Source organism: Etheostoma spectabile, chromosome 12 (genome assembly GCF_008692095.1).
Source record: "Etheostoma spectabile isolate EspeVRDwgs_2016 chromosome 12, UIUC_Espe_1.0, whole genome shotgun sequence".
In the NCBI taxonomy this organism is placed as follows: domain Eukaryota; kingdom Metazoa; phylum Chordata; class Actinopteri; order Perciformes; family Percidae; genus Etheostoma; species Etheostoma spectabile.
Window position 1 is genome coordinate 16,367,072 of NC_045744.1, and position 24,833 is coordinate 16,391,904.

Below are 24,833 nucleotides of genomic sequence, written 5' to 3' on the forward strand. Positions count from 1 at the left end.
TCAAAGATCTGGGGAGTCAAAATGTTGCCTGCCAGATAATCTCCAATCTTTCCTTTAATGCAGAATATTAATTGTTCCTATTACAGATTCGATCTGCAATATGTTTTAAATGAACACATTGTGTGTGTATATCCATTTGTAAGTTATTGGAAGTTGCTGTTCTTACCATGCTAATGTAAGATAGTGAACAGTATGTCAATGTGTTTTTATGTATAGTCTGAAATAAATTAATTGGAAATGTACTTTATGAATAAATTCTTTATAATGCAAATTAGTTTCATATTTTTTTATTCTTATACTCACTTTGCCAACATTGTTATTTGAGCAGGTGGTAGAAAACAGAAACATAATGAATACACTGTAAATGTAATTGGTTGACCTTACTTAAAAAAAATATATGGTTTTGGGTAAGCTGGACTGCAGAGTGAAGGAAAAATGGGCCAACAAGTGCTAAGCATCTCTGGGAACTCTTTCAAGACTGTTGGGAAACCATTTCAGGAGACTACCTCTTGAAGCTCATCAAGAGAATGCCAAAAGTGTAAAAAGCAGTAATCAGAGCAAAGGGTGGTTACTTTGAAGAAAGTAGAATATAAGACAGGTTTTCAGTTATTTCACAGTTTTTCTTAAGTACAAATTTCCACATGTGTTCATTCATTTTGATGCCTTCAGTGATAATCTACAATGTAAATAGTCATGAAAATAAAGAAAATGCATTGAATGAGAAGGTGGTTCCAGACCTTTGGCCTGTACTGTATCTCACTCATCACCAACAATGGCTGTGAAAGCACAGACATTTGGTTAATCTGCTCTATAACTTCTTACAGGGCATTTTCAGAGATGTTAAGAATTGATGACATTTTCAGAAACAGAGCAGCTACATTATGTTCCAACTGACTCTCTAAGTCCTCCACATCTTCACCGAGCTCAGTAACCTCAAACTCAACCTTATCAGTTTCAGGGGCACTATCCTCCCGTTGAATATTTACATGATGTGGAGGTTCCTCAAGTTCTTTATGTGACACAATTCCAGGTTTGAATGCAATCTTATTGTGGTATTGATGTTCTTTGTTTTCATATGCATTAAAGCTTGAATAAACATTGCTCTTAAAGTAAAAGCCTTGATATGGACAAGAAACCTTTTGCTTCAGCTTCAAATGTCTTCGCAAATCGGTAAACAAGTCAGCTTCCGAGCAAGGCTTCACAAAGTCACAAAGCTGACAATGTGAAGCAGTTTTACCTAGGTTCCCCAGGTCCTTTTGAGTGTGCCATGTTGATAAGTGGACTTTGAGTGCAATGAAAGATTTAAATGTGCACAGGCATTTCTTATGAAGGCATGGCAGTGGTGATATTCGAGTGTGGCACCCATGTTTTAAGGACAGTCTTTTCAGTACAAAATGTGCAGTACTTACACGCCCACTGCATAGGAAACTTTTTGTCTTTTTGAAAAATCTGAAAAGAAAGAAAAGAGAATTTTAGCATCAAACCCAACAAAATAGAAGACAAAAACACTAATTTGCAGTATCAGACTTGAAATACCAGAGCTATAGAAAATACAAAATACTTGCAACAATCTAATTATCAAGCTTTTAATCATTGAACTTTTTTTAGGACAAGAACAAGTGAACACAGAAGTACAAAAGGTAAATAGTAAATGATTAACGGTAAATGACTCACTTATGTGGCTAGACATCAATGGAACAGTAATCCTGGGTATGATGGACTATAAATTGAACCCACCGTATCTATAGAGACAGTCCAGAAATACTAATTACATCAAATATTTGAAATTCATAATATGCACTAAATATTCTGTATGATGAAATGTGCTATAATGATGAACTATTTTTTAACATTTACAAAATAGATTTATTTTGATTTTCTTACATTCATTTTCTTTTGTTTTAATCCAATTTCTGTGATGTAAGTACTTTTACTTTGGCATGCAATGATAACACATTTATTAGGTGAAAATACCTTTTATTGCTGGGATTATGGAGTGTGTGGATTGATCACTACCTGCCTGAGCCTGGAAGGGGACAGTTTAAAAAAAACAACATAGGCTCACAACCCATGTACAAATTCTGGACAAGATGACCTTAAAGAATAATGAAAGCCACGGTGTATGCCAGCAAATACACTCACACTACACACATCATTACTAGCAAGCACAAAACACTGGCGCTGACTTACAGAAACAAAACGGTCTGCACAAGGGTAACACATTTACTCACCAAATGAGTGTGCCAAGCACAAGAATTTCACAAGTGCCGTTGAAGCGATGTTTCGGTCCAGCTTTAAGAGGTCCAGCTCCACCTGGTCAGTTGCGGGTATGATGTGACATGTACCCTCTAGCGTGTAGAGGACTGATGTGTGCATGCCCCAAGGTCAAACACTTACTTTTTCTAAACTAATACAGCTCAAGTGGATTGAGCTGGTAAGATTTTTCAACCTCAAAGTACAAGTAACTTTCTAAAAGCAAGTGTTAATAGCAGGTTGATAAAAATTGATTAGGTCAATTTACTATTTTTAATTAAATACCATGTTTGCAGAGAAGATATCCAACACAAGGATGTTTTGATTTGAAGTGAACACTTACCAAGTCTTTATTTTCAACCACAATCACTCAGATGTATCAAAATGGTGTATTCAGACAGTCATCCCATTACTGAGCTTTTGGTAAAAGCAGCAGTCTGTTGTTCTTTTACAAACGTTTTGCAAGTACTTTGATGATGTTCAACAGCCGTCATAGTTATGCTAAAGGAAACAAAAAGGCTACGGATGCTCTCCTCAAATAATAATAGTTTGTTTTCCTTTTTGTACATGTCTTGACAAATTGTTTTAATCTTTGCTTTTAAGGAGTCTTTGATCCGTTTGTGATATGGCCCATTTAGTCCATTCAGATCAGGCTGGTCCTGCTGGACAATGTCCCACTCCTGGCCTGGCTCATTTGTCCTCCCGAGACATTGATACCCTGACAGTTTGACTCCCAAGCCTCCTTACTCTGCTCATTCTCATCATCATCCTCCTCCTCTGCTCCCTTCTTCTTTTAAGGTAGATGAACACACTGTAGCCCACTACAGCTATAGCCATGCCTGCCCCAGCAGCCATCAGCACCAGGCCGGACACCAACATCTCCTTGCTGTCATGAGCTTGGCTACCGATAGTGGCCACACAGAGAAGCACCGTCCCACTGAGCATCACTGCCAGTCCCACAGCCAACATCAGTGCTGGGTCAGCCCTCCCGCCACTCTTCAGCTGGTCAATCCGACGCCAGCTTCGCACACAGTTCATATCCTGGATGGCGGAGCTCAAGAGCTGCTTGAGCAGAACAGCCAGGGCTAAGAGGCAGAGCATGGTGCCCACCCCGAGGCGCCACTCCCCGGACAGGCTGGTGGTGGTGGAGAGGAGGCCTACGCCACCTAGGCCCAGCCCCAGTATGAGGGTCACAGAGGCACAGTAGCACAACAGAGAGTGGCGTGGCTCTCTGAACCACCACAGTTCCACTTGATCTTCCAGGACACGTCGCTGCATCAAGGAGGGGTCCAAGTAGAGACCTGCAGGGTGACGGATGGTGCGCCAGGGCTGGTAGAAGGTCTGCATATCAGGCATGGCAATGGTCAAACCTCAGCCAGTCCAAAACCAGACTGATACCTTGTAAGAATGTGCAAAAAAACATTGTTTTAACGGTTAATTTTCTAGTCATTATAACAATACAACTGTAGTTGTATTAACAGCACAAAAAATCCTGTGCTTCATCTCAGCTTCTGTGAAAACAGTTACTCACTTAGTGTTAGATGAGCATCATGTGTTGCTGTCCATCAATCTGCGTCTCATCACACGATCTTAGTCAAAGCATTGCAGTAGTTAGTTTAAAAGAGCCTATGGTTGTTTGGTCTTGTTGCTTCATTCTGTAGAAAGCATGGGTGTTTCACCTAGAAACAATCCGACATCAAGGGAAATTTTCCAATGGTGAAGTAGTAGATTTAATTTGCTCAAGTTGCTCTCAGGGATGAAATTCTTCTCAGTCTAGATAGTAGAATGAACCTGACTTCATGCTGGAGGCAGAAAAACAGCAAGGACCCCAGCCACAGAGTGGCAGGGACTTCCACTGCGTAATACTCACTGTATGTAAACAAGTGATGATGTAGTTGACATCCTGGGTGAGTGTTGTGTATGTAGCCTGTCCACATTTCTGCTCATCAGAACCACAGTGACAGTACTAGCCTTACAGATTGCCAGTGCCAGGCAGAACAGATGAACCCTCTCCCCCACTCCACCCCCGTCCTCCTCTCATCACACGGGAACACTACTTGGCCTGGTTAAGTAGGTAAAAGACGGGTCACAATAGCAGTCTTGGATCATGGTTTGGACAGAGATTGGCGACATTGTCCACCATTCCGCCACACAGACAATAGGCTGATCGCTGAACACAATGACTGTGCTCCAGGAGGCGGACGGTGGTGTGTGCGAGCCGTGGAGGGGTGTTGCGTTGCTGTGTGGGCTGAGTGATGTCAGTGTGTTGTGATAATGGAGTTTCTGTGATCCTAAGGATAGTGTCATTCACACCCTATTCTTAGCCTCGTAGATAGGCCCCAGTGAACGCTGTCTCTCCTCAATGAGACACTTACTGACATGGGCCTGCTGATCTGTGTTTTCCAGAAGGCTAATAGCTGCCATAGCAGACAATATTTCTGCAAAACATTTAGCCTTGACTTTAAAGAAATAGTTTGACATTATGGGAAACACTTTTTGGAGGAGATTTAGATGAGGAGATTGATACAATTGTCATATGTCTTTTAAATATCACAAGTTGTGGTTTTACGGGTGGTTATGTACTAAATATTTACTGGCAACCAACATAAACTTCAGGAAATCATTGAGCCTAGCCAAGAAATAGCTGAGACATGTTAATCGTTAAGCTTAAGAGGTGTTGGTAGGCAGATGTTTTACAACTGGACAGAGCCAATATAGCAGTCCTATTTCCAGTCATCCTGAGAAGCTGATCCTCTTGAAGAGGCAAACTGTTGCTGGTTAACCGGCTTTTCTCACACTGGATAATTTGACCGTCAAACACAGGTTCAACTAATATGATTACCATAATAATGGCTCCATTTTTGTTCCAGTGCCAACACCTTGGATCCTGGCTATAGTTCATATAACGAAATCAAATGGAGCCATTGTGTTAATGTTATTGTTTTAGGTTAGACATGTGCTTTTCCTGTACTGAGAGTACTGAAAATTCAGATTGGGATAAATGGTATAGCCCATTATATGTTTAACTGCAAATATTTATCTGGTAACATTCTCATTTTGAATGCATTTACTCTTTTGGCTCTTCTGACAACAATCTTAAGAAGATGTAAATGAAACATGTAGCCACAACAATTTTATGTATTATTTGGAGGCGTAGTGGTGTATGTGTCATCATGAACACCAAATTCCAACGCTGAACTGAGTGAAATGAATCATCGAACTAAACAAAATTGTAGCTTTTAACAGTGGAGCTCCCTTCACTTATGACTGAAAGGTAATGTCAACTCAGCTGTGATATTACAGTAGTGTTATTTTCCACTCTCTGTAAAAGCTTACTGAAAGACCTCAAAAGCCTCAGCCACTGCTCTTCTTGTAACTTTATAACCAGTGCTTGCATATTCCTAGTTTTGTACTAAACTGAATTAAACAGTGCAAACCATCAAGAGAGTGAACTTACTACTAAACAAATAACAGCAAACTCAGTGCCATCCTCACCTATGAATGATGATGCGATCTCATCTGATGTGCTCAAAATGCACTTTCTCCCCCTAGTGGACAATATTTGTAAGTGTACAATTCAGCTTTTCAATCTTTGAGCCTTCGAATGTAAACTAAAGCCAAATGTCAAAATATGATCTTCAACAAATAAATCTGTCAATGGTTTTTCTTGGTTAGTACAGAGTGATGATGCTGTTTCATCTACCTGCAGTGGGTCCTTGAAATTATCAGGAATGGGGATGTGATTGCTGCCTTTCGGTCTGATTCTTATACAGTATACACTACATTTTATGATTGGTGAATGGTAGCTGTTACCTGTTTTTCTACAGTCTACTATTTCATCCAGACAATTTAATTTGAATGTGTTTGTGCTTTTATGCCATAACTCTGTATGAAATATATGAAGCTGTATAAAAGCCTGATCCAAACTCCCTCAAAGACATGATTTAATACAACGACCAGAATTAGTATTGGGTGGGGTTGGATTGGCAGTTGCAGATCGATATATCTGGTCACCTTTTTTGTTTAAGTCAGAGTACTGGTTCCTTTTATGGGAAATTCTAAAGTAGTTACTGGTGTGTCCCCAGTTAATATGATTCAATCAAAAGGTGGCAACACATAACCATGTTACTTTAGTATCGCCAATGATACTGTGTGGTCAAATAAAAACATGAGGCACATTAGTATTACATACTAATGGACATGTTAGTTTATTTTAATAATTTCTCTAATTATTAGTTTTTGCTACCAACCGATGTTGTAACCTTCGCTGCAACACAGTTGCTAGGCAACTCTTGCAGGGCTTTTAGTCTTGATTTCACCATGCTTCAAATTTGAGATAAATGTTGTCCTCATAATAATTGAAGCAAATAGCCCAGCAATTAAGCAAAATACAACAATATTTCATGAAATAATTGACAGGTTAACATGTATTTTGTATCTTTCTGAACAGCTGGAAAATGTATGTCTACCTGTTTTTTGGCCCTGTGGATGCCCGTTGCATTGTGGGAGAGACTCCAAAAATGCGTCTGATGTAGAAAATTGATTGACAATTGAACATATGTGTGAATAAATAACATATTGCATATCCTAAATTCCTAAACTTTGGACAGTAACACATTTTTTGCATTTGCTATTGCTGTACAATTGTATTCTGTCCAAATGTTTGGACTACTTATCCCAAATAATGGCTCTGGATCCTACAGAGCACCCTCATACATCCTCAAAGATGAAAGACTGGACTGTCACCTCATAGTCACTGGTGCATTTTAAATATACTGAATATAAAGCCACATCTACAGAATTTATACAATATTGACTGTTACTATGCATTGTTATTTTTTGGTAGGTTAATAATTGCAACTGGCCCATTTACCATAATGTTACTTCAACAGAACAGTCACTTACAACTGTCTCTGTATTCCTATGCTGAATGTGAAGTGTTGTTGTTGCCAAAGATCAACCTGTAGAGGGCAGCACCACATAAGTTTGAACCACAGTTGGCACAATGCCTGGACAATATTACAGTATATGGTTGTACAGAGCATGCGGTGCCAACCTGGCAGATTTTTCAGGGCTGCTATTGCAGAGGGCAACAGACAGTGCTCTGAGTTTGCATACATATGACATGGAGCCTTTTCTAAATATGACATGGAGCCTTTTCTTGGGGATGTGTTGATCAAAACTGGTTTTGTTGATTAAGATGTTTGAAGCTGTTGACCTGTTTACTGTCTTGCTGTGGATGGAGGTGGTTCAGTTTTGTCACTGTGCGTTGTCTTTTCCGTGTTTGGGTGCAGGTACTGTAGTTGTCCGTGAAGTGTAAAATCTCAGTTAGCAAAATCCACACATCCCTCAGGTTCTTATACATTACACACAAATAAACTGGGGGTGTGGAGGAAGGATGAAATTCTGCTTAGAGGCTTCAAAAGTGCTGGTGAGTTAAGGTTAAGATTAAAGTAGAGCGCTGTGGGAGTGTTGAGCAGAAACAGCGGCCGCCACAAACATGCAGCAGTAGGTTTGTTGCTTTCTGAAAAAATGTTGAATGAGCCATGAAGAGATTTGTGAAAACAGTTTCTCATTCTGGCCCAAGACACCAGCAGGTGATTTCACTGTCAGGTGGAACATCAACCAGAGAGGATGAACTAATCTCATGGTAGCAGACCACTGGGTTAGATGAACCGGGATGTGACCAGGGCATCACTCTTCCAGTTTCCCTCAACCAGCTGCAGAAAAGTGGGTGAAAACTGAGCAAAAGTGTCTCTCTCATCTCTCAAAAGCAGCTGTTCAGGTGTTCTTGCGCCAGGTACAAAAACCTGTTTGCTTCAGTGCTCAGTGTGTTCAGTGGAAACTGTAACTAAACTATAAAGCCTGCCAATGCCAGCTTCTGCAACTGTGTATGCAGAGTGGAGAAAAAATGGGAAAAAACTGGTGTCCCACTGAAATGTCTCCTGAAGATGAATTGAACAAGAAATGTGGCCAGAGTAGAAGTCATATATTTACAGAAATGTTGCTAACATGCAAGAAGAACTGCTGATCTCCATGATTGCTGTGACTTATATTTGAGGATACTGGAAGCCTCTCTTGCATCCATAATGTTGAGAAAATGTGGCACATCACCCAGACTGGTTGCTGTGACAAATGAAAAGGATCTGCTGCCAATTTTTGAGGCCCCTGATAACAGGTGACACACTATAAACACAGACAAACCTTACCAACCCTTACTCTTTAGTACTCCTCACAGCTTTCCCCCAAAATTGTATAGTCGTGGTTTGACCCTGTGTCACTCATGCAGAGAGATGTGTCATGAAGTGACTTCAAATCAGAAGCAGCACTCGTCTGTAAACAGTCTGTCAAAAAGCTTGAGTGATAAGGGATTTTGATGTTGCATGTGCGGTACCCTGTAAGATAACAAAAAATGTTTTACAGCATGCATCTGCAGTGTATCAATTTGTGGGGAAGTTATTGTATTGCATGTTTCACACACCTCAGCTCAGCAAGAATCCCCTCTTCACAACCGCTACTGAACCGTACAAAAATAAAGTGCAATACACTTGCAAAAAAACTTGCAGCATACCCAAAATATTGGGTGTTAGGAAGTTTATACAGACATTGGCGGTACCTAGAGAATGGATTTGGTGATCCCCTGATTTTTCCTCTCATGCCACCAGCAGGTGGACTTGTAAATGAGATGTCAACAAGTATTGGACATATTGCCATTGAAATTTGTACCAATCATGTTCCCCTATGGAGGAATAACTTTGGTGATTCCTTGACTTTTCATCTAGCATCATTAATGTTCCCACAGTGGCTTGTGACCATGACCTGTGTTAGGCATGCAAAATTTGCTCTCATATTTCTGGTATTTGCATATTTCAGTTAATTGACAGTCTCTCTCACTCTCTTAGATATACCCAGCCTCCTGCTTAATCCTTAGTGTGTTAAAAGCATTTTCATGACTCACTCCTCAGAGCAAATTGACTGTAAATTCAATTTACTCTGCGTTATCTGTGATGTGTGAGAATCAGATTTGCAACTAAACTTAAAACATTTCTTGTGCAACATCAATTATCCATCACTTTATTTTTACTTGAGCAAAACCGAGGGACATGAATGATAAAACTTAGGCATGTGTAATAATTATCTTTCAGAGGGCAGCTGGATCCGACCATGTTTCATAATAAGTCTACATTGTATGATGAGAATCATAAACCCTAAGGAGAAAGAAATACAAACTAAAAACTCATTACTTTTGTAATTGTGATTCCCAAGTCACTTACAGCATTGGGTTTATTTTCCTCAAATAGAGTTAGTGTTGGAATATTTTCCTGTATGGCTAAACACCCGGTCACAGCTAAGAATCAGAATTTGTTACGGACAGGAACACATTTGAGCCTAAATCACATTGGCTGATATTTCTAACACACTGATTTTCAGACTCTAATTCCTGTAATGGATTTGAACACCTGTTCAACAACAATTGTGATTATTTTTCTTTCAGTCTGCTCCTGCTGCTTCATTCTTGCCAGGTGGTTGTTGTGCAACCATGACAACAGGCCCCAACTATCTTGGTTTTCTCTGAAGTGCCATGACTTTATTGGCAGTGCATGTGATGCAACGTGCATTTGCTCATGTGCATGTGTGTGCCATTGTCTGCTTGTGTTTTTAACTATATGTTGAGGTTGGGAGGAGGATTAAGTTATCCTTCAGCTTATCTCCATCAAAAAATGACTGATTATGCTGTCAGCAATGGTTTTGGCCTAGATTTGAAAGGCAGCCTTGTTTGCTCTGGCTGGGTGCCTCTAGACCTTGTAAATAAATTTACTACTGATGCACTTTTATCTGCCAGTGAGTATTACCTCATTGTGTTTAGTATGAGCAATAACGCTGCAGTTTGGTTAATGAAAGAGGAACAGGGGGCCTTTTCCAGTTGCTGCTGCCTCTGAGAAACCGTGGAGCCTGCGGCTCACCTTTGCATAATTTGCATATAAATGAAAATCACATCACATTACAGCACTTGGGGTATATTAATAACGGGGTTGTTGAACATGATATGGTACTGTACAGAGACTTGTGTAGATTCTGAAACAGGTGGTTCCCAGCGTGCTGGTTTCTGCCTCAATAAAGCCATATTGTCCTGTGTGTTTCACTTCCCTCTGCTCTCCATCAGCCATACTTTCTTTCTACAGTATCTGTTAGGCCATGTGTGTGGATCCACGCACTGCCATGTACCTGAGTAGACTTCTAGCTAGCTACTTTTCTAAATTACTCGCCACTGTACCACAGTTACCTCCTGTCTGTCATGCTCCAAAATTGATTTCACTGGCTCAGTGGGTGTGACATGGAGAACCCTTGAACCCCAATTGCCTTTTCTCACTTACAAATACACACACACACACACACAGACACACACACACACACACACACACACACACACATGCACACTTGCTTTGTGTTACTGGCTAGTACACTGGATAAAATGCTGTGTCAAAATGCATTTCTCTAATGTTGAACTCCTTACTTAATTTGCTTGACCCAGGAGATGGGCAGCATGTTGTTTGTCGTGCTGTGCCATTTCTCTTGCCAGAAAACAGTCCACACAACTTGTTGGTTCTTTCTTTGATGTTGAAAAAGGACTAAAGGCCTCTGACAGTGTTACCTTTGTAAATGGTAACTTGATGTAATATACTTACCGAATAATGAGAACAAATTGATTACAGTTTTTTTTTTTTTTTATTGCTAGACGACAGCGAGCACAACTGGAGTAACGTCCAAAACTCTAAGCACAGTCTGCACTGCAGCAGCTCATGTGGACCAGACTCTAGTTCGTTTTTCATCAACGAACACAGTTTTCAAAACTCTGCAGACATGACTTCAACCACAACCTGCACAACACTGTGGATATACAGCACTTTGTTCAAATGTTAACACACGGCCATCAAAACTGTACGGATTTCAGCAACACTGCTGATTGCAATGGTTTTTTGTTTAGACTTGTTAGTGAACATATACATCACATACAGTATATAGGGAAAGCTCACAGAGCCTTTTTTGAAAATGAAGAAACACAGAATAAAAATGAAAAAGTTATTCATTAACTCGTTTGAGAGAAACACCTAACAGGTAAGAGAGCAAAGATACCCATATGTCCAGGTAAGATTTCTGATGTTAAATACACAGTTGGGAAAATGTGAAAAACACATTCTTAACGATAGTAAAACTGCACACTTACTGTTTTTCACAAAGTAATGGAGGTGTAGGCAATGGGAACACCACAGTCATTAGTATTCAGAGATATTGTAATGTAATGTTCATGAAAACAGAAGATATCCATTTTGTTGTTTGATTCTTGTTCACCTTAAAACTGGTATAAAATAAAAAAGGAAAGAAAATAATTTCACTCTTTTCTTATAGCAAATATGTATTAGAGTAAAATGTAAAGATTACAGAACAATAGAAATATTGAAGGAATATTATATCCATGTCTTAATGGATTACAAGACAGATGTGTCAACAGTAGAGCCTCAAGAACACTGACTAAAAGATACCTCACATGGTAAAAAAAAAAAGAAAACGTGTTTAGTTTTCCGCCTGCATTTTTTACACAAGGTGAAAATTATGTTTGGATTGTTAAAAAAACTCTTGTTTATAAAACAAAAATCATTATTACCTCCACGTTATAAAGAAAACTTTGAATATACAGATTTGAATTACACCAAACAGGTGTTTACTGCAGTGCTAAGGTTTTGCAAGTGTATTTTGTCCACACATGTGTAAGACTGTGGGGTACACTGACTGTTGCACTGGTTGGGCAAATTACCATAAATCTTTTCTATTATACTATGTATATAGTGGTTTATATATATATATATATATATATATATATATATATATATATATAATATATATATATTATATATATATATATATATATATACCAACTAAACGCAAAAGTTTGAACACACCTTCTCATTCAATGCGTTTCCTTTATTTTCATGACATACATTGTAGATTATCACTGAAAGCATCAAAACTATGAATGAACACACGTGGAATTATGTACTTAACAAAAAGGTGTGAAACAACTGAAAACATGTCTATTCTAGTTTCTTCAAATTAGCCACCCTTTGCTCTGATTACTGCTTTGCACACTCTTAGCATTCTCTTGATGAGCTTTTTGTTTAATTCTTTAATTATTTTATTAATTCAGGACAATGCACATTGATGAACATGCACAATAGTACACGTAAAGGTGCCAGATTTTAGCCCAAGGGCAAATTTCCATCTGCAGTCCAATAGGCAGGTTGGAGTTACAGTAAAAAACACATAGGATAGTAACATTTAGCATATAAAAACCAGAAGAAACAAAAAGAAAAGAAACAAAAAACGAAAAAAAACAACAGGACAATTCATTAGTAGAAAAATGGAAACACAAGTTAATGGTGGTTACACAAGAGGTAGTCACCTGAAATGGTTTCCCAACAGTCTTGAAGGAGTTCCCAGAGATGCTCAGCACTTGTCGGCCCTTTTGCCTTCACTCTGCAGTCCATCTCTCCCCAAACCATCTCGATTGGGTTCAGGTCCGGTGACTGTGGAGGCGCAGCACTCCATCACTCTCCTCAAGTCAAATAGCCCTTACACAGCCTGGAGGTGTGTTTGGGGTCATTGTCCTGTTGAAAAATAAATGATGGTCCAACTAAACGCAAACTGGATGGGATGTTGCATGTCGCTGCAGGATGCTGTGGTAGCCATGTTGTTTCAGTCTGCCTTCAATTTTGAATACATCCCCAACAGTGTCACCAGCAAAGCACCCCCACACCATCACACCTCCTCCTCCATGCTTCACGGTGGGAACCAGGCATGTAGAATCCATCCGGTCACCTTTTCTCCGTCGCACAAAGAAACGGCGGTGTGAAAACTTTGGCCTGTACTATATATATATATATATATATATATATATATATATATATATATATATATATATATATATACAGTACACATATATGTACAGCATATATATAAATATATATATATGTACATACATTTATAGGTATGTGTGTGTGTATGCGTCTTTGTCTTTGTGAAGCAATTTGGTGAAGGACTCCACAGTGTGTCAGGGTTGGACTTTTACCTCTCTGTGTTTTGTTGTCCACTATGATATTGATTTGTGATCACTAGACTACAACGTAATATTAAATCAAATTTAAGGCTGAATTATAAACATATAGGCAAGTTATCACAATTGACTTAATACATGGATCAAAACAGCCCATGTGCTGTCCCATATTGGTCATAACAGCACCAACACTACTATGTGTATTTGTGGCCTGTGTAATTTAGTTGCAGTTCTGTTAGTTTTTTTTTAAGAAAAAAGTTGGCGAATAAAATCCGTCTGTTCTATTTTTGAGCTTTAAACAGTAGGCTAGTTATTAAGTATTAAGTATTTTTTTTAATTATTAAGTTGGGCCCAAACCTAGGCCCATTTGGTTGCCTTACTGCTTAAAATCTTCAGAAAAGCTTTGAATTGACTAATTGTTTTGTCAACTACTGTTTCCAATGTCAAGGAGGACTTTTCAACCACAAAATACTTAATAAATATAAAATAAATATAAATACTACAAATATTCAATTTTTCTACTCTTCTCCCCGCCCCACGCACTGTCGTCACGCCCCGGGCAGCCAGTGAGGCGGAGGGAGGGGGTGTTTCTCAGCGGAGAGGCAGGCAGCAGCGTCGCAGCGTTACAACAAGAGCGGCTTTCGGGCTTTGTTTGTGGCTGTGAATGAGCTCCATCACCCACTTTAGAAATGTGGACGGATATAAGAACATTGCTACTTTTTCATTCGTTAGTCCTGAGGATTTATTTTTCAGAAGGTCAGTGGTGTTTTCCCCCTGCGTGTGAGACATTAACGAAATCAGATCTAACCGTGGTGTGGGTGTGTGAGTGAGTGAGGAATGGGGCTGTGGAGGTGAGAAGCGCTGCCGGGGGTAGCATACTCAGCGCGCGCGCCCGTTCGTTTGATACTAAAGAGAGAAAAGACAAAAAAATACTTTTCTCTATCATTAATACACACGAATACGACTTGTTCAATGTGAATGTGTGATTGCTTGGTCTCTGAATGGATGGCTGTGGTGTTCAGGATCTGTCATGTGTTTCCCGGCTGTGAGCATCCATACTGCATCGGAGGTAGGCTATAGTAGCTCTGTAGTAGCCTAGACTGAATCTTTGTCCTCATGTTGTGGAGAATTATGGGGCCTCGTCTCCTGTTTCCTTCTTCTCCCATAACAGCTTTTAGTTATCATGGCAAAGTAGATCAATAGCTGAAAGAAAACACAGACCATGACGCTCCCAGCGCCTCAGCCAATTGACCTGAATGAATGCTGAATATCAATTAGGCATTCATTTGCAAATGACAGTTGAACTTCAAGCCACTATATCCATTTTGATGCTTGATCCATCTGGACATTGTTCTCCCCTCCTTTTTTCTTCTTCCAGCAACGGATGAGTGTGAGGATGGACAGTTTCAGTGTCACAACAAAAGGTGCATACCGACAATCTGGAGGTGCGACGACGATGACGACTGCTCAGACAACAGCGATGAAGAAAACTGTCGTAAGTGTTAAAATCAGTGGATACATTTAGGTAAACAAGGTCTGTGAACTTTGAAAAAAAACTGTGATGGTTATGAAAATATCACAATAAATCTAAATAGCATATTACATTAAAATCATAATAGAACAAAACATTAAAACGTAATTATAGGTCACTGCAACTCCTCCCTTCCCCATGCCACACACCCAGAACAATTAACTGTACTAAAACATAAAAACATCCTATTGTACTGTTATGATCTTATAGATGGTCCATTAGGTATTTTTATATCCATGAAAAATATTCCAAAAGTTAAAAAACTAATTAGATGCATATCATCAATCTCATCAAGAGACAATACCTGGAACTGCTCCCATCAGTTATCCATTAGAGATTGACGTATAGTAATGGTCTGTTCATGACTGGAATGTGTATTAAAGCTCCTCTATCTTAATGAGCTGTAATTTCTCACATTGTTAACAGTTGGAACCAGAAATGCACACATATCTCGCCTGGGCATCTGTCCATTTTGTATTCTTTTCATGTATTTGCTATGCTATTAGCATTTTATCTATTTTTCTGGTTGTGTATTATGCAGCAGGACAGTGCCTTATTTGTAGGGAGACATACAAGCTTACAAAGATGCACAAGTAAAAGCATGTTTTGAGGGATTAGGTGTGTGTGTGTGTGTGCGTGCTTGCGTGCATGTTGTGTGTGTGTGTGTGTGTGTGTGTGTGCCTGCCTTGAGCCCAAAGTGTGTGCAGGTGATTTTATGCCTGATATATGTATGTGTGTGTGTGTATATACTGTGTATATATGTGTATGTATGCTCAACAAGCATGTTTTTTAAAAATGAGGGTTGATTGGGTGGAACCATTTTCCAATCATCTTCAAATAAGAAGCTGTCCAACTGAGAGATTTCATTGGTCTAGTGCACAAAGCTCTGACAGGTAGCTTGGATGTGTTCTGCTCAGAAATAATAGAATTTCATTTTCCTTTCTGACTGTGAGCCAGTGGCCTATATTTTGGTGGAATGCTTGCGCTGAAACCAGTGAAGTTGTGCCAAAGCTGGATCCAAGCCCTGCACGTTTGCCATTCTGCAATGTTCTTTTGTGTCTGGGCTAATTGTAGCTCGGGAGGACTTCCTGCACCTCTCCACACATGCATATATACATACTCCTTTATTTCTCCTCATACAGCTCTCGGTCTTTGTTTGTTTCTGTCTTTCTCCCACAAATTCCCCCACACAGACAGAGCTGTTGTGTACAAACACCTCGTAGTTCCTTTGCACATTAGTCTGGAGGTATTACCATTGTTACCCTGTTACTGAGGTCCTCAGGCATGCCAAAAAAAAAAGTCGGTCACTTGGAGCATCTTTGCTCCTAAAACATTAATGTGTCGCTGCCCCCCACACACACATACACACACACAAACCCTTGATGTTTGGAAAGAATCATTACTCTGTCAGGCATTATTTGCTCAGTATTTCTTTTATGAATGAAATAGGAAATTTTCAGCAAGATTTTATTTACCCCCTGTGTGTTTTCCATCAGGCAGGGCTTCTTAAACATTTAGGGTTTGAGTGAAAACACTCCTCCTGAAAGCCTTTTAAGCTGAGACTACTGTCAACCAGCTATTTGATGGTTATGACAGTCCAGCATTACTTGCCATTATATTACAGATCGGCCTTCACTCCGTGTTCATTTCCTTTCCTTGTGTGTGCTGCATCTGCGTAGGCAGGCAGATGAGGCTGGTTGTCTCTGCACTGGCATTCTGATAATGTTGGACAACTGCTTGACCAAGGATAGTAGTTGTTCAGTTTTCACCCTGTTTTATTTAGAAAAGAGGTTCTCTGGCACACTTTGCAGCTCTGGCAATATTGAAGTCATTTTCAGGGTTGCTTCTGTTAACTCTTTTTCTATTTCTACTTATGAAGAGGCTAAAAGACAGAGGGACAATGTAGTGCAGTGATGTGTGAACCTGCAGAACATATGCTGCACAGGGGAGAGAGTGTGGTAAGGATTCAGCTTGTACACACAGCAAATCCTTTGGCAGGAATTACACAGTTAGTTTGTTGTTGAGTGGTTGTGGTTGCATTTTTTAAATTAAGTTTCTGAATGGTTGAACGGATGGTCTCACTTCTTATTGTATTAAAATATTATTTTACAACACAATGCCAAGCCCAAGAATCCAGTGGCTGAATTTGTCCAGCAGACCATGGTCATGAAATATGCTGACAGGAAGCAACCTATGCCACATCTCCTTATTTGTCATGCCAGTGTCACCTTATTTCCAACCTGACTGGTGCTTTTAGTTGAACCTTACAGAGCGGGTGTAAATATCTTAAAATACTGTTATTGCTCATACCCTTTATGCATCATGATCCTCCTTCATCCTCCACCCTGTTCTTGTTCGCCCATCCCCCACCAGTCCTCTCCCACTCCATCCCATCCCCCATCATCCAAACTCTATTCCCCACTGACCACTGCGTGCCCCCAAACATTCATATATGCATAATAATATATCATATTGCACTAATAGGTATGCACAGACACAAGTATGGACCAGATGCACGTGAGCATAAACACAAATGAATGCATACCAATGAACTCTGGACTTTTCTGACAAAGAATTGAAAAGTTGATTCTACATAAACCATAATAGAAACTGTATATTTTGTTTTTTGGTTGCATAGCATTCCTGGGGAGGATGAGATGACAAGCCACCCTGCCTCTTGCCTTGTCTGCCGTTGACAGCAATGAAGGCAACAAAAGAATTCTGCCTTGAATTTTCAAAATCAGATTTGTGCCAACTCTGACATGGAGCTTCCGTTTAATCCTCGCCCTGATTATAGCAGCATATCATCCAGTTTCCATCTATCTGCGTTACCTGCAAAGTCCAGCGCATCTGCTTGACTTTCTTCTCATACTTGCATTTGATAACGATCCATTTGTTCATGAATTGAACAGCGATACCTGCAGGGAAGCACATACTGTAGAGCTCAAAGTATTCTTTTGTTTTCCTCTGAGATGCAGAGTCAGCAACAAGCTGGGTGCCTGCTCCCATCGAGTTTTTTTTTTATACCAAATACATCCCAATAAATTCCTTAAGAGTCAAAATCACTTTTGAGACTGCTGCAGCTTCCCTACACCTCCTGTAGTGATTAATTTCTTTATTCCAAAGCCTTTCAGTGGATGCAACCTCCTGCTCCTGCCAACACACAGTAGCAAGTTTTTTGGAAAAGGAAAAAGTATCCCGCCACCCTTGCTTAATGCTTTATTCAACAGTCTTAAACCTCAGCTGCTTTTTGCTCAGCTTACATCCGACACCAGTTGAAGACAGAGTAAAACCATGAAGGTGAATCCAGTGATTAGATTAGATTAGATTAGATTATACTTTATTTATCCCACGACGGGGAAATTCTGTCGTTACAATTAGCAGCATAGTAGCAACAGCAAAAAAAAAACAAAAACAACAAAAAAACAAAAACAATAACACACAAACAAGTAAGCACGCAAAGAATACAAGGCAGGAAATACAAGGCAAAATACAGTGCAAGAAATAGACATGAAAATATGGTAGCTGAGTGTAAGTAAAATGCCGTCAAACAAAAGAATTTTAAAGTGCGGTTGCCATGATAAGAGAAACAATATTGCGGTGTAAGTGACGTTAACAATTAAGTTGATTGTGTAATTGAAGCAAAGAAGCAAGGTCGGTAGCATAATTTAAATTATATTAACCTGAGACCATAATATTGAAAAGTAATACTTGAATGAAATAAAATATAATAATAAGTGTGCCGGTATCTTTTATTTATGATGTTGTCTCAAGAACATGGTATGTTATGTGGATGTTCTCTACTTTCTTGCACAGTCTGTACATTGATCACATTATCTAAGATTAGTTTGGCTTCTTGTGTGTTCCAGGAAGGAGGTTATGCCATGCCCACTGAAAGGCACCATATAGCTCTTTTGAGTGCTTTTTCCCATCTCTCAGTCACAATTGCTCACTTGCTTTAACTTTGAAATCCTACCATTTTCTTTTAGAGGCTTCAGGTGTTGCTTGGGATACAATAATAGAACATTGAGAAACAAGTTATGCAATGGTAACTGAAAGTAAGTGGGTCTCACATTATGGGATTTGCTTTTTGTTTTACTTATCCTCTGCATTTGATGTTTTCAACCGCCTTCTCCTTTTTCAAAGAGACAAGGTTTAGCTGTCAAAAATCTCCTCCAGAACTCTTACAATTTTTTACGATTGCTATGACAATTCTTTCAATACTTTCAACAATTTTCCTAAACTCTTAAGGCACCAACACACCTACAACACACAACTGGCAAAAATCACTAATCAATTGTAAACTAAACTCCAACACTAATTTTCAACATACAATAATACTCTAACACAAAACACTATGTCTACCAGAACACTACAAACATGTCCCAAAATCAAAGAACTATTCCAAAACACTAACACAGGTTCTCTCTTATCAGGAACATTTAATCAGTCATAACCCACTGTCACAAAAACACTAATATCAGGTGGAATTACAGAAACTGCAATATTTTATGTGTGTCAGGTCTGCCCTTATCTTGTTTTGACCAAAGATTGTTTTACACTGCAGTTTCTCTTGAAGCCTCTCTACATTTTTGTTTTGTTGAGTTTAGTCAATTCTGCATTTTGTTTCTCTTGCTGCAGAATTCAATATAAAAATGAATGAGCCATCTCAGATAGCTTTATAGAATGTAGGGTTTAAGAAATAAAGGAAACAGAGACAGAATTGTCCTGGTACTTGTCTTCCCTTCCCTCGTGCAGGAAGTTTTCTTACTTTCTTTGTGTTCATCTTTACTGTATTATTCCTTTTCCACACAAACTCAGCCCAAATTGGTCCTCTTTTACTGTTTGTACTACTGTATCATATCAGAATCAGCTTTGGCCAGGTTTGCATAAATAAGAATTTGAGTTCTGTTTCAGTAATCTTTGCTCTCAAAGTACAACACTCATTTACTGTAACATATAAAGGATACTGTAAAAACAGATGGGCATGCAATTGAAAGAACCTCAACAGCTGAGTGTGTTTCGTAGATGGGAATCAGCTGTGATTGATCTATTTACATAACTTCAATTAGCTGTTTCTCTCATTTACAGTGAGAATGGGATACTGAAATGTAAAAAAATGCAAACTTAAGATATGAAACTTAAAGGCCTTTTGAACAAAAACACAAAAACAACAAACAAAAAAATCTGAGTTGCCAACAGGGACTCTGGGACTCACCCTCTGGTGGACAAATTATGCAACGCCAACACTCAACATGGTTGAAGGGTGTTTCGTCCGTTTTTATTTTATTTTTTAAATATAAATTTATCGGCCACTATAAATGCAGATACCGATAGTTTGGAAAATGCCTAATATTGACCGATAATATTGGCTCGCCGATATATTGGTCTGGATCAAATTTTCAGATCAACTTTAAGCAAGATGCACGGCATACATAAGTAACAGTGTAATTAAATGCAGAGATATTTGACCTTACCATTAAGCAGTAAATGCAATAAGTGATGGTATACTTGTCCAGTAGTTAATTAAGTATTAATCAGGTTTTAAATCAGCTGCCAATCTGACCGCTAGACAGTGATGACTAGGCATTTTCTCCCTGGGTGCACTTAGTGTTTAATGCATTTGTTGGCATCAGGTGCCTAAAAGTCTGAGGCCATACAGCCCCGTCCACGTGTGTGTGTAACTGTGTTTGTATTTGCTTACTTGGTTGCTGGCCCTACTGGCCTGTGTCTGCATGTCTCAAAGCCAACATGCCCAAAGTGATCATTAAGAAGACTGCAATTGAGCTATTATCTCAGATTAGTGCAAAGATGCTCATAGAAAGAAAAGGAGAGAGAGGGAGATAGAGAGGGATTAATATGGGGATATAAAACATCACTCAGGCTCAACCCCTTACCCACACTCACCATGCATTTATCCCCCATCCCACTCGGTTTTTAGTGCTTAACACGCAAAAGAAAGCACTCTTTTGCATCATTTTAAACATTACACCTCCCAGAAATCAAGTAAAAAAAATCTTATGTTTCTCTGAGGATACTTTTCAAAAATGCTGTTTTAGTTCAGTTGAATCATTAAAATATTGCCATGGTATTTACATCCATGGTATAACGTGGTATAACAGCATACACTGGAAATCTGTGCAGAACAGAATAATCTTCTGTGTGGTACGTCATTGTGCATTTATTTGAATTGTGTTTAAAAGTTCCGGTGTCCCTGACTGGTTTCAAATGCAAGATTTTGTGCCACATGCCTTACAACTAATGGATCACTCATATTCTGTGGTCCTTTCTTGCATATTTAGAACTTTCTTGATTCTCAATTAACGTAGCATAATATGTTCCCTCAACAGCACAATGGAGCTTAGAACACCAGTAAATGTCAAATAAAAAAAGTGGTTGCGGACGTCAAGCAGTTAATTCTTTCAAATATTCACAACACTTGACATTTGTTGCAAAATTATAAAAAAATAAATAAGGACAGTCTCTGCATACATCAGCTAAGATGTATGCAGAGTTGAGCTACGTTGAGAGCTGAGCTAGTTTTGAAATCCCGCCATTCGGTTTACATGAAAATGTCAATAGTTTTTGTAACAGGGGCGGCTGTGAAATAATGCCAGCATGAAAGTCAATAGCACATACATCTGGATGTTTGAGAAAAGCTACTTGCTCTGTAAACCAAGGCCTTGGGGCCACAGGCATCCAGGCACACAGCGCCTTTCAGAAAAAAACAGACCCAAAAGGGAGGATGTTGGTCCACATTGCACAAAATGTGGTGGCCCTTTGCAATTTGTGATTCATTTTTGTGAGAAATGTCATTTCTTGTGACTCAACAAGCATGCTTGTGATTTTTGCTGATGGCCCGGGGATGTTTGGATTGGTCGAGTGTGGCTGCGAGTCTCACTTTATTTTGATTTATCCGTTTGTGGATGAGTACACACACTCATCACAGACCTACAGAGGACATTATGCCACTCTGAAGTCAAGCCAGGGTAACAGAGAGAGTCAGCAGTGCTGGGAATTAGAATGACGAGCAAATGGCTGTGACACAGCAACCAAAGCCCTCAGTCTCTTTCTTTTTTTCCTGATGATTCAGTGTGGCTGGATGAATTATGACCGTCACTTTCACTCATGGAAGTAGCAACAATTGCCTTCCTCTTGCACAGCTAGGCAGTGACTCATTACATTGCCACCATCACAATGTTAAAGCTTCACATGCAGGCCATCACTGCCTTGAAATTATTCCACCTGTCTACATGTCTCCACCATCAACCCACCCCTCAGACCAATTTATAACTGTGGCTGCACTTCTTCTAAAGGGCAGGACAAAGGGACTAAACAATGGTCACCTACTGAGGACTCAGTTACAATAAGGGCTGAAAGATATATAATAAGTCTATATTATCAATCTTTAATACAACCTTACTCTGTGGTGCTATAACTATTTTTATTATCAGTTAATCTGCCATCATTTGAACACCTGCTAAGTTTTCTCACATACAATGCACGCAGTTTAAAAAAACAATTATATTTGGGTTAAGGCAACACACCGATTTTTCAAATGCCATGTAAACACCTTACCCCAGTTAAAATCAGAGATCGCAAAACCAGGTTACCAGACGGAGAGAACCCCTTTAGTAGCCAGGGTATTCCTGCATGTATACACCTTAACCGAAATATGATCACGTTAAGCATATACGCATGGTTCAACTGCCCCCATGGTTCACTGGAATATTTTTTTTTGACCTGGAAACAATACAAATTGTTGCTATGATACAACAAAACAGCGTTGGCTGAATCAGCAGCAGCAAATTTACTCCTTGCTGAAGCAACAGCGGACACTGGGAGATGGCTAAACAGATTATCTATCTTCGGGGCTGTCAACGTTTTGTCTCTGCAAAAAAGTGGAGAGATCGAGACTAACATTAACGTTAGTTGGCTAATGTTAGCTTGCTAATTCCACCCAACACTGGAGAACACTGGTTGCAGATAATAAACCAAACAAAGTTGTCAGAGGAGAGAATTGGCGTAACCTGGTTACTGCTGTGCATGTATATGATTGTGCAATACCAAAATTGCAGAATCTTTGAAATTTGAAATTAAATTTCTTTCCCCATCATTTACGTGGAGTTTAAATAGATTTTCCTGTCCCTTCAAAGAAAAAACAAATCTCAAATCAGGAATGGTCAGTCATGCCTTTAATTTAGAAAGCCTATATTTAAATCATAGGCTATATAAGAATCAAATGCTTATTCAAGAGATTCACACTGACTGTGTGTGTGTGTTGCAGCTTAGTACTTTGGCAGAAGTTTGCCTGAAAGTGGTAGAAAATATTACGCTGATAGAAAGCAGAGCAGGGGGAAATGTTAGCTGGCAGATGGTTTCTCTAAGTTGTGCCTGACCTCATGTGCTTTAGAGAGGCATATTGTGATCAAAGCTCAACAGCTAAGCTCTGCCTAGAGATAGATATGTTTCATAAATGCATAGCCATTGGCCAGTCACATGCACGCACAAATATGTATGCATACAGGCACGCATAGTAACACACACACACAGGCTTTACACAAAACCGATACTTATGGAATAGCTTGATTTACACAATCACACAACAGAGTATAGGATGTTGTATTGGTTTGTGTGCACCTATCGTGCATGGAAAGTGATGTTATCTTCTGTGACATGATCACCAGATAGAGAAGCAAAAGAGCAAGAGTGATGGAGGGTGGAGAAAAATAAAGGGAGAGGAAGAGAAGGCAGGTGAGAGTCGGGCCATGGAGGGTATTGTTGTGGTACGGTGGGCTGGGTGGGAGCAGTGATGAAGAGTGCTGCAGTGTCATTGATTTTAGAGTGGTTGTTTTGTTATTGTTGTGATGTAGATCAGATAAAGGGTAGCAAAAGAGACAGACAGCCCATTAAAAATTGCCTGTAGTCTCTCCTTCAGGAAGATCAAAGTTGAGGATGTGTTTTCTGTCTTATGCCGTACAATGTGGAGGTCATCATGAACAGAGAGTATCTACAGAGATGTAGGTAGAAAAACCACCACATCAAACAAAATACACCAGACGGCAAAGAAAGATGAAACTCCTTCTCTAGCCAGAGTACAAAAGTGAAACCAATTTTCACAGTTTGGTTTAAATGAAGACAAACAAAGCATTTTTATGAGGCTCCAACTCTCTGCAGAACATCTGCTTGTCCTATCTGACAGCTGGGAACAACAGACACACATGCAGTGTTCCTGCTCTACTAATGCTGTTTTGAAGTGCATTTTCTGTATTTATCAGTCAAAATGGTAGCAAATCAGGCTGACATTTATAAACTGCATACACGCTACCTTTTGTGAACTCAAAAAATATACAATATAAAAATATAATTGGGATCTTAAAAATTGTACTATTTGTAGCAGGATTATTGCACTATATGCAGAAGTTGTATTCTTGTATCCACCTGTTTCACCTCCTCCAAAATATCAAGACTGAAAATCACTAAATCTACTGTGTTGACCCTCAAAGATCTGTTATGAGCCGAAACCTCACTCTTGAATACTGTACAGTACAGTACCTCAGCCTACTTTGAATCTCGACACCACATGTATTATTACAAGGTAGAAATAGCAGCAAAAATGCCCCAGAAAAACCTTCATTAAATTGCCTCATGCAACACAATGCTACTATTGCAACTGAAAGCTTCAACTTATTTCACACTGCGCATTGTAAAAAATGTCATGATCTCGACGTTAATGTGCAAGCTTGCATTTATTTTATGCCAGGGGCTGTAAAATGGTTTTGTAAATGCCAAAACTGTGCCAACAGATTCAAGTGGGGTAAAACACTTTTAAGGAGTCTTCAAAGTCTTAATCCAGTGGTACTGTTATACTGCCAAATCTCACTTTTCTATAACTTTTAGAAGCAATGCCCATGAAGAGAATCGCTTCATCAGTCTACC

General features: G+C 39.3%; 2 protein-coding genes across 5 annotated transcripts in view; one reads left to right on the top strand and one right to left on the bottom strand.

The window, feature by feature from the left end:
- Positions 1–2,272: 2,272 nt before the first annotated feature.
- Positions 2,273–4,235, bottom strand: tmem125b (transmembrane protein 125b). Its single transcript, XM_032532275.1, has 2 exons — positions 3,785–4,235; positions 2,273–3,651 (listed from the first exon to the last, which is right to left on the bottom strand). Exon 2 carries the CDS (start codon positions 3,607–3,609, stop codon positions 2,944–2,946), a length of 666 nt encoding a protein of 221 aa, XP_032388166.1. The 5' UTR covers positions 3,610–3,651; positions 3,785–4,235; the 3' UTR covers positions 2,273–2,943.
- A 9,716-nt stretch (positions 4,236–13,951) lies between these two features.
- The window catches only part of LOC116698950 (low-density lipoprotein receptor-related protein 8), a 75,489-nt gene continuing 64,607 nt past the window's right edge, over positions 13,952–24,833 (top strand). For all 4 annotated transcript variants that reach the window (XM_032531227.1, XM_032531229.1, XM_032531228.1 and 1 more), the window contains exons 1-2: positions 13,952–14,119; positions 14,742–14,858. In XM_032531227.1, the coding sequence (XP_032387118.1) occupies positions 14,053–14,119; positions 14,742–14,858 (184 nt within the window). In that variant the 5' untranslated portion in view covers positions 13,952–14,052. The remainder of the gene's footprint in view (positions 14,120–14,741; positions 14,859–24,833) is intronic.

Bases quoted from the DNA above. Each gene is read 5' to 3' on its own strand.
- tmem125b (XM_032532275.1), bottom strand. From the start codon at position 3,609: ATGCCTGATATGCAGACCTTCTACCAGCCCTGGCGCACCATCCGTCAC.